This window comes from Glycine max, chromosome 10 (assembly GCF_000004515.6).
Source record: "Glycine max cultivar Williams 82 chromosome 10, Glycine_max_v4.0, whole genome shotgun sequence".
In the NCBI taxonomy this organism is placed as follows: domain Eukaryota; kingdom Viridiplantae; phylum Streptophyta; class Magnoliopsida; order Fabales; family Fabaceae; genus Glycine; species Glycine max.
Window position 1 is genome coordinate 50,337,404 of NC_038246.2, and position 11,186 is coordinate 50,348,589.

General features: G+C 27.9%; 1 protein-coding gene across 5 annotated transcripts; it reads right to left on the reverse strand.

Annotated features, from left to right (window-relative positions):
• Positions 1 to 506: 506 nt before the first annotated feature.
• On the reverse strand, positions 507 to 4,926 carry LOC100788258 (uncharacterized). 5 transcript variants are annotated; one of them, XM_006589659.4, is made up of 5 exons: positions 4,585 to 4,926; positions 3,865 to 4,044; positions 2,654 to 2,794; positions 1,543 to 1,754; positions 507 to 1,418 (listed from the first exon to the last, which is right to left on the reverse strand). In XM_006589659.4, exons 1-5 carry the CDS (start codon positions 4,601 to 4,603, stop codon positions 663 to 665), a joined length of 1,308 nt encoding a protein of 435 aa, XP_006589722.1. In that variant the 5' UTR covers positions 4,604 to 4,926; the 3' UTR covers positions 507 to 662. The 5 variants fall into 5 exon arrangements, with proteins under 5 accessions (XP_006589722.1, XP_040861938.1, XP_006589723.1 ...); XM_041006004.1 differs by having other exon boundaries at positions 4,666 to 4,886; XM_006589660.4 differs by having other exon boundaries at positions 3,859 to 4,044; positions 4,666 to 4,886.
• Between the last annotated feature and the right edge of the window lie 6,260 nt (positions 4,927 to 11,186).

Genomic DNA, 11,186 nt, shown 5'->3' on the forward strand with positions numbered 1-11,186 from the left:
AAACCTTGGTGGATAGATTCTGAGAAGACGTGGAAATTCACGTGTAGAACATGTATACAAACACACGCATATTAATGTCAAAAAAATTTCTCTATTCTTTTCAGAGCCAATTTACTTCAGATATATTTTATTTTTTTGACAAAAAGATGTTTTTTTCCACTGCGAACACTACCTGTTCAATTCATCTACAAATAAACACGTATAGCTTCCCAATTTCAAAAGATTTTTAAACATCAGGTGACCCACCTGTCCAAAAGAAAAAAGAAGAAAAACAAAAGCCCTTTTCTCATTCTCACCATCCAAACCGAAATATTTAGAAACCCGTGAGAAATACCGACAATATGAACTATTAATATAGCAAATAAATAAAGTATATACAGTTTACACATCAAACAAAATGTCGCGTAAGCATACAAACTAAATTCTCAGTAATGACTGCAATTTCAACCCAAAGTTGTTGGGATATTTAGATATAAATAAATAATAATAATAAATTGAAGTTCAACTTAAAAATGTGCATGTGAGTGTGTGCAATTTGTATTCATACCATTGCCTAGCTTAAAAATATAGCTCATGCGTTTATTCAGTACCATATTCTACAATTTAAGCATTACCATAATTCTGAGGATGAAATTCAAAGACAAATTGGCTAGAGAGTTTCATTAAACTAGTTCATCTAGCAAGGATTTGCTGTCTAAATTATCAACCTTGGACTTGATTGACAAGATGTTCTTGTCCAAATCACAAGACTTCAGCTCAAGCTCGCTTAAACGCTCTCTGATCGCTTCAATTCTTGTTTTGATATCAGTTACCTCTTGTTCTTTCTGAGCCAAAATTTCCAGATTTGATTCTAGCTCTTTGTTCAATGATTCCACTTCACGATCAGAGTTAGCCTTTGCCGTCTCCGCCACGCAGTGCTCATCGATGAGTTCAATGTTCTCAGTAATTTCATCAACTATGCTGCGCAACCAGGCCACGCGAAGCTGAGCAGATTCTACATCCTTAAGAATAGCCATCAATTCCTTGATTTTAGACTTTGTCAATTGCATTATTGGGGTAGATTGTAGCTCTTGGACCACAAAGCACACACACTCAACGTAATATGACCGCATAACAACTGATTCCAAATGGCAGCTTGCTCCTATGTCCCCGTACTTTTCAAAGATGGATCTCAGGATGGGAGCAAAGCTTTCTTTCACATGGTATTTTCCAACCGGGACTCGCGACTCAGAAACCACAGACTCAGTCTCCTCTCCATCACTGTCCTCATTATCATGGAGACCAGAGAAACAAAAATTCATGGACCCACCATCTGGTTTAGTAAGACATCCCGTGTCATCAACAGAGGTGATTGGAACAACTTTTGGTGAAGCATTTTTGTCCCCATTGTGCTTTGCTTGGACCTTGTGATTGGTAGGCTTTCAAACAAACAAGGACAAGAGACAGGTCAACTATATGCTTATTTGGTTTGATTGTATTCGGCCATAATTATAAAAGAATGTTGATTGAAGAGAATGAATGCGAGAAAAGAGAGGTAACTACCATGACATCTAGGACATGTATTTCTCCAGAAACTGGTATTAGCTCATTGCTTTTTGACTCCTCCTTTGTCTTTTCAGAATAATTTGATAATGGCGATGAAGCATCAGAGAGATAAATAGCCCCAATTTTTGAGGGTGGAACACTGTCAAGAACGGGGAGTTCTGGCTTAGAACCAACCTTCTTTCTCCTGTCAAAGTTTAAAGACATGGTACCTGCCATTTAAGAGAATACTAGTAAGAAACATATATATAGTTAAAGATCTCAGGTATACCAATGATCTGTTTATTACCTCAAAGTAACATATTTTGACTAGTCAAACAAATTAGCAGGCAAGCCTTGGTAGGCTGCTGGCAGCTTTATTAACCACCATTCAAAGTTTATGCTTCAGGCCACCATTATTTATATATGAATCAATAATATGATGGTGGCTTGAAGCATATGTTCCATTCATATAATATATATATATAGTCAATGTCATCATATTATATTATCCTAATATTATGAATGACATTAACTATATATTTGTGAACTTAGCAAACCAATTGCACACATAGTGCAGCTTTAGGCGATGGACAGTATAATGTTTTTGTCAAAGAAGATTAATCCGTTAATCATGAATTGGTCAGACAAAATCACAATGTCCGTGCAGTTTATTTGATTTTTACAAGCTGTTGAAAACTGAGTTATATCAAATGAGACCTTTTTTTTAGTCTCCAAATCAATCTTTTTCTAGACTAAACTCTAGATGAATCCCATAGTACTTTCATTTGAATCAAAAAGGTCTGTTAACATGGAATGTTTAAATTGGAAAAAATAACTGACACTCAGTCAGTATTCAATTGAAACCAGAAATATTTCTCAGGTCTCCCTTTGAGACAATCACATTCTTCAAAATCACTAGTCTTTCATATGGGGTGAATGAGATTTTTTTATTTATAAAAGTAGATTAAATCAGATAAACAGAGAAGTCTTGCTTTAAAATTCTGAGCGAAGAAATTCAGTTCATGACATACTTTATAAGCTATTAATTAAATAGATAAAAACGAGAAAATTGTCACTGAATTGTATATCACAGATATCCTTAAATAGTAGACATAGAATGGAGGGAAACCTGAATCAGCCTTCTGGCAATACTCATCACAGACATGGTAAGGATTAGACGCTTTAGGGCAACCTGAGGGCCTGCGTTTTTCTTCTTTCATCGTTTTGCCCAGTTCACCATCTGTAACACTTCTGCGATAATCTTTGAAAGCTAAAAAACAAAACGAAAAAAGACAGATCTTACAAGTGTTAAGACATTGCCAACTAGCAACTCTCCCCAATATATTGGTTAAATTTGAAGTATTAGAATTATAGTTCAATTTTCATGCTCTCGGTGTAAAGATTTTTACACTAGGACCTTTTAAGTAGTTAGTACAAAAGTCAACAATCGTAGTCAGTGTAAAAAACTTTTACACTATTAGTGCATTTAAATTAAATTCTTCGACTTAAAGTTTAGCCCTGCTTTTACATTGTATCTAATCATTAACAATTTCAAACAAAGCTTGATGTATATAAACAAGTAAAAATAGCCTGGGCAAAAAATCACTAATATCCATACAGCATTCATGCAAAACAGACACAAACAGAACAGAAGCATATAGCAGTAAGTAGTTACACTTTTGATGGAATTGGATTCAGTGTAGTCAATTATTCACACATTCATACAGTCAACTCACTTTTAACTGCTGGATGAAGATTTGATGACTCAAATTTTGAATGCATGTTTTAAATCTGATTTATTGAAATAAAACATGAGTCATCTGTCGGATCTGACAGTTCTGAGTTGTTGAATGTGTGAATGCATGGGAAACCAAATACATGGAACAAGGTTTGAAAAAATGGAATGTCATTGCGATTTTAGCCACATCGTCAAGGTTTTCTACTCACTACAACTACATCGCAACTACAGTTGTGGCCAAAGATTGCAAACAAACCAAGACAGCGACTGCAATTTAAAACCTTGACAGGAATCCAGATCCTGTTTTTCTATTTGGTTTGTAAAGGGGAGGAGACATCATCCCAAGTTAACAGTCACACTTCATAGCACTAAAGAAGTGATTTAAGGAGAAAAAAGAATGCCATAAGCCAAAATCCAAAACTAAAAAAGCTAAGATAGGCCACCAGGAATAGAAAGATGATGCTTTACATCAAAAAAACAAAATTATACATAATATATAAACGGGTTTAACTCTTGTAGAGCAAGGAGGATGCACAAAATACATTAATAGCTATGAATTAATCAGAAAATTGGAGGAAATAGGAAGAACAACTAACCGGTACCCTTTTTAGTTTTAGATGGCTTGCCAGGCTTGGCTTCCTTGATCCTATGCACGCAAGCCTCCGTGCATTCATGGTAGGGATTTGGAGCATATACACAGTCTGGCATAACTCCTCCGAGCTCAGCCATCTCTTTCTGAGTCTCCCCTGCCTCACCTTTGGTACCAACCAACCCAACTGTGACTGTTGCATCAAGTCAACAAACTCAAACTAAACATCAAATGAACCATATATCTCACGAAAATCCTTACAAGTAGAAAAAAAAGGAACACAAAATTCTAACTCAAATTTGAGTAAGACATATTTTATGTAAAAAAAAAAAAAAATCACTTATATACAGTAAAAATATGGGTTAAACAAAAAAAAAAAAAAAAGAGTGATAAAAACCTAACAAAATCAAGATGTCATATCTATCCAATCAAGCCATTCCCCCTTCCAAGTTCCAAGAGAAAAGGAAAAAGAAGAATAAGAGAGACAGGATTTTATTTTTCTGTATGTACGCAACAAGGAACAAAAAAGCAATATTCAGAAGTTAACCGCCTTAATCATCCACTCCATGAACTCATACATGTTTTGAGAGGATGTTTATGTTAATGCATGTATATTTCTCATGAAAGCATAGACAATATTTTGATAGGAAAACAAAAACACAAAAAACGCGAACAGGCAAATTGAAGATTGCGAAAAGAAGAAGGGGAAGTAAACCGAAAGGAAATCACGTACAGCAGAAAGAGACACCCATGAAGAGAAAGAAGGAAAGGCGAATAATAAGGAAAAGATAAGGGATTTGAAAAAAACAAGAACCTAGAAAGACAGAGACAGCTTGTGTTGGAAGGTAGAAGGAGTAGGTGCGCAATCCGAATTCCTAATGAAACAGTGTGGGATTGGTATTATTATTAGGAAAAGCAATGTTGAGGGAGCGAGGAAGCGTTTGTTTTTTGACCATGCGGGGGTGATATTTGAAAGTCTTTGACCAGTGGAGCATGGAAATGTTAAAATAAAGGACGAGAATAAATGAAAGAGGACCCAGACTCGGAAATCGCAAACTACTTTTGAATGCTGGCTCTGCCAGACAGACAAGGGAAATAAAGCATTTCAAAGTTTTGCCAAATGCAAATTTTGTCAAACTTCTAGAAACTCACGCGCCACAATTACGTATTGCTGCTTTCCTACGTGTCAAAACGCTAAACAAATCCTCTTTTATTCTAATTAATAATGTAGTATTCTGTTTAATACTTATGGATTCACTTTTACATTCTTATTTCATCACAGATTATTATATGATAGATACGATTATTAGACTAATTATTATGCAAGTAAATAAATTTATAATATATTGTTAGTTATAATTAAATAATGATATAAAATTATTTTATATTATCAATGCCTAACTTAATTTTTTATTTATTAAATTGACAAAATTATATTTTATAAATATCCGTAGTCTAGATAAAATAAAGTTAAAATTATTTATCATTTTAAAATTTATTTTCAAAAATTTAAAATTAAAATAGTTCTCATTGAATAATATTAAAAATAAAAAAAATTTATTTAATAATTTGTTATAAATAAATTTTAATTTATCATATATAAAAAATAAATTTACATAATTTAAAAATTATATTTATTTATCTTAACTCAAATAGTTAATAAAATATTATCATTACTTAAGTATATTTTTCACCAATAAGCAATAGTTAATGAAATATTATCATTACTTGAGTATATTTTTCACCAATAAGTATAAGTTATGTGCTCATTTTATAAATATATAAAACTAAAAATATGAACATAAATGATATTCTAAATTTATGAATAAAATTATGTATCTGTATACAAGTTTTGATTGAATTGATTTTTAAAATTAAATCTAAAATTCGATTTAATTTAATTAAAAAAAGTTTAGTTCTTAAAATTTTCATCCGTTCGATTTTTTATGTGCCCGGTTATAAGATTTTTTTATTGATTTTTGCGATTCTTATTGGACTGAATCGGTTCATAAATATGCCTAACTAATAGTGCATGACTTATTTTCAAACTATTTTAATAAAATACATTTTATCGCTTTAAACAAAACTTTTTTCTAGAAGTTTATTAAAATATTCAAGAAACTCAACAATTATCTCACCTGTAACAGCTTTTTTTGTTACGTGTGAAGCTAACAACAACCCCGGAAGTCACATGCTGTTCCAGCTCCGATTTATGACAGATTCAGTTAATTGTTAGAGTTATTTATATTTTAAAGGTTAAAATGTAATATTTTTATTTTCTTAATTATGTAATCGAGACATTTCATTTATTTTTATTTTAAAAAAACCTGTAATTTCAATTTTTTATTTTTTAATTGAGATATTTTATTTTCTACCTTTAATAATTTACAATTTTTATTATTATGATCAATAAACCTTAATTTAATATATTTTGTAAATGTTGACCGAAATATATTTGTTTATTATTCACCAATCAAATTATTTTAATTAATAAAAATCTTTGATTTATTAAAAAAGCAAAATGAACTGCATAATCAATAAGTCTAAAATTGATTAAGAAGATTAAAATTGTAATTTTTTAAAAGTGGGAAACTAAATGTTTGAATTAAAAAATAGGAAGATCAAAATCTAAATTTTTTAAAGGTGAAAGGAAAAATGTTATAATTAAAAAATAAGAAGAATAAAATTATGAAATTAACAAAATGGGAGGACGAAAATTGTATTTAGCCTATTTTAAAATTTAATAAATCTAGAAATTTCAACCGAAACTAATTTAAAATCATTTTAAAATATTTTTTCTCTTTATTTTTTTATGTATCTTAAAACTAGTATATTATTAAGTTATTTAATGAAGAAGCATTTCATATGAATATTAAATAGTAAATACAAATAAATTACTAAATGAGATGTAACTTAAATAATAAATAAACTGGCACTTTATTGTATTACTCTTGAATTAAAATCAAACTGATATAATTTATACTTCAAATACTATAATATTCTTCTATTTGTTTTGTATTTTTAATTTTTTTTTACTGATTAGATATTTTGTTTAACATAGTTTTTTTTCCTCTATTAGTAAATTAAAAGGTGTAAATACTTAAATATTGTTCTAAATAAAGCTAACACTCAGGCAGTCCTGTTTAGCACAACTCACTTAATCGAATTAAAGTGACGCCACCTTCTCTTTGACAACATTCACATATTTGGGCATCCTCTTCTTTCCATCCTAGTTGCAGCTTGTGGTGACTTGAGAAATCTTGATAAAGATGTATCTAAAAAAAACTATTAGGATTTTAAGACATTTAAAATTTTTAATTTAAATCCTTACACGTGTCTATAAATATTCTCAACAATTTTTTTAAAGAAAAAAAATTGTATTTTTATAGATAATATTGAATAAAAATATGGAAAGTTTTGATCTTCTTAAATCCCATCAACAAATATTTAACGAAAGTCATCAATAATGTTAATATAGACTATTCTTCGTTTAATGATAAAAAAAAATACTTTTCTTCGTTTTTCTTTGGTTGAAATTTAGAAATAATATATCTGAAAGAATCTTATAAAACTAAATTTAAAATTGAATTATATATGACTGCACAATAAATTCACCTGAAAAATATACACTATCATGGTACACTATATTTAAGAATAAAAGGGCCCACTTTTTAGTTATTAATATAATTATGTTAAAGGAAAATACTCGTTATAAAAATGGTGATGAAGGATTGTATGATGGCTGGGAGGTTTACCGTTTACGGGCACATCTTGTGTTCTGTTTTTTTCTTCTTCCTGAAATAAGTTTCACTTGCTTCTAAAAAAACACGTAAAAAAAGTAATGGCATTAACATATTTTTATTTAAATTCATTTACTATTAGAATTTAATTATAATGTATTTACAATATAGTTTTTATATATGATTTTATTGTGGATTATTATGTGTAATGATAAGATATATTGCTAAATTTTATAATGATTATTTTTAAAATTATATCTGGAATAATTTTTAATTAGTTGACGATATATGTAAAATAAACTCTTACTATTATTGAGAAAAAAAATTATTAAAAAATTTAAAGTAAATTATACTCTCCTTCCATGAAAGATGTGAATATCACGTTGTCTTCCACTCTTGTTTTAAAATTTACACTATTTTATCTTAAACAGATTAAAGTGTATGCCATTACTCATTTGACTTCATTTTTCAAATTTGTTTTGTTAAAATTCTGTTAACTTTACATTAAACTTATTACTAAAATCCTTTACATTATTATTTCCTCAAAGATGCAAGCGTTGTTTCCCTTCTTTTATTAAAATTAAAATGCACATTCTTCAATGGAGATAAAAAAAAACAACAACAAATAGCCACATAAATAATCAGCTATTCGCTCCACACTCGGTTATCTATTGTTTATCGAGGACACGATAAAATTAATTTTGAATGAATTTAATTTGTAAAATTAATCTTAAAGTTGTGTAATTTAGAAAATAAGTTAAGAATAAAACTCATAATTAAATGTTTTATCTAACATAAAATTGAATTAAAATTAATTCAAAAATCTTGTTCATTATAAAATTAATTATATAAAAAATAATAAATTCTCCAATGTAAAAGTAAAGTTTGCAATCGAATTCCAGATCGCAGTTCTAGAATTGGGTCCCAACTAAGAAATGAAATCCTTATAATAATATACTTATATTATTAGGCTAACGATAATAAAAGGGGGCATGCACAGAATATCCCTCTGCTAGCTGCTGGTTCCATGCCTAAAATAATAAATTCACTCAAAAATATATGGTACAACATATTTTAAAATTTGAATAATAAAAGGGACCATTTTTTACGAGAAAGGAAGCAGGTAACTAATAACTTACCTGCTTGATTAACAAGACTCAACATTTCTATATGGAGAATGCTACTAAGTACACCTCAGTATTTATATATACTTTTTGTAAAACTGAATTACATTTTTAGTATTCGTGCAATACTTATTTTCGACTATTTTTTTATATATTTTAGATAATTAAAATAAAAAATCAAAGTATTATTTTTAAATCAATTGATGATTTTAATTTATCATTTTAATTTTTTAAATTGAATTTTAATATTTAAAAAATACGGATTGTTAAAAATAATTATATTTTATAATACAAATGATTTATTGTAGATATAAAACATAAATTTTAGTCATTTAAATTAAATATTTACCCACTGAATTAGACATGCTAAGAAGATTTTATTTTATAATATAAATTATTTATTGTAGATATAAAACATAAATTATAGTAATTTAAATTAAATATTAAGAAGAAGATGATGATGATGAAACCAGCAGCTTAGAATATCCTTAAAATATTCTTTACATGTGAGGGGCTGCGCTTTGCTTAATTGTCGAGCTTATAATTTATTATTTAGAAACTTTCATAAAAAAATATTTACTGACTGGCCAGTGATAGGTGTGATTTTGTTTTTTGAAGTAGGATCAGCCATAAAATATTACCACATTTGTTGACAAAAAATCAAATATTAATTGATCACGTTTCTAGATTACATTAATAACATGCCTTTGGTATTTTATTCTATTTTAGTTCATCTCATTTTCCCCCATATACAAGAGGAGATGATGGAGTGATCGATATCGATGTTGGGTTGGTGGGTTGCATAGAGCATAGTAGAGGGAAGCTTGAATTAATGGGTAGTTAGCCATGCTTGTCTTGACGGACAAAAGCAAAGGCTAATTAAAACACAAAGATAACTCATTCTGACAAGGAATGAAAAAGTCTCTATTTATTATTATTGTTAAAAAAAACTTACTAACATAAATTGCGCCAAGGACTCAAAGTGTCCATGATGGGATTAATTTATTCTGTTAAAATATTATATCATTTTGGTTATATGTTTTTCTTTAAAAAAAACGATAAATTGAGATGCATGATTAAAATATCTATGCCTAAACCAAAATATTATTAACAACGCATTACGCTTAAAAACCTGCAATTATATTGCAGTAGGTATTAAACTAAAAATAAAAATTATTATATTTATAATTAACAGATACATACATTTAATTTAAAACTATTTATTGCAGTGAAAAATAAAAAAAAATAAAAGCTAGTTTTCATCACAAAATACCAGCTGTCAAAAACTTATAAAGTATATTATACGTGTAATTTTCTTCAATTCACGTTACCTCTAAATATATTTGTTTTTCAACACATTGTTACAACACTGATAGAATACGAAACGCAACTCCGAACAAATAATGAACATCTTATCTATACTAGATTTTAAATCCGTGGATTGCACGGATTTGTTTAAATAATTTTTAAATTAATATTAATTTTTAAAAGTTTGTATGTAATTAATTTTTTTTAATAATCAATGATATATATATATATATATATATATATATATATTAACATTGAAATTAAATTATAATATTTAGAATATTTATTTATTGATAAAATTATTATGAAAATTATATTTCATTGTGAAGTTTATTGAATATAAGTAGATTATAATTATTTTTAATCAGTATGTTAACAACGTAGTATTTTTATCTGATTTTATTTGGTTTGTCTATACAGTATTTTCTTCCGTCTGTCTGTCTTTTTGTTGTTAAGTTTTTTTTTTTATTCTATTTTTTAAAATTTTGATTTTAATATTTATTCTTCTGTATGAATCGAATATTTTCATTTTGTTCGACATTTTTTTTGAAATTTATAAATATAAGAATTAAATTTGATGACATTTTACATTTAATTGGCGGCATAAAAATGTAAATTTGATTGTAACATTTTTTTAATGAATAAAAGGGACATAAATTTTGTAAAAATTTGAATATTAAACAATTTTATTAGAATAAGTAAATTAAAATTGCAGTGGACTATTAACTCAAATTAGCATGTTTTATTTTGTTGATCGCTAATATCAAAATAAGTGTCAAAATTTTAGAGTTTTCTTTTTAAAATTGAAGATGTAAAATTCACGAAAGGATTTTTAAATTTTATTTCTAAAAAATAAATTGTAATTTAAATTTTTAATTTACACTTTTAAAATTAAAATTTTGAAATGTACAAATAAAATTTACACCTTGAAATTTAAATTTCGAAATGGATGGATGACTTAATGAAGCAATAACGTGGAGTAAGATGAAAAGAATATCTGATGATACAACCGGTAACACTAAGGAAGCATTGACATTTGGTTAATAAAAATTCATTCCTTGATAAATTAGCACTAAAATAATTTCTCTCACAGAAAAAATATAATATAACAAATTCGCATATAAATACTATATTGCATGATTATAGTGTAACAAAGAGTAAAA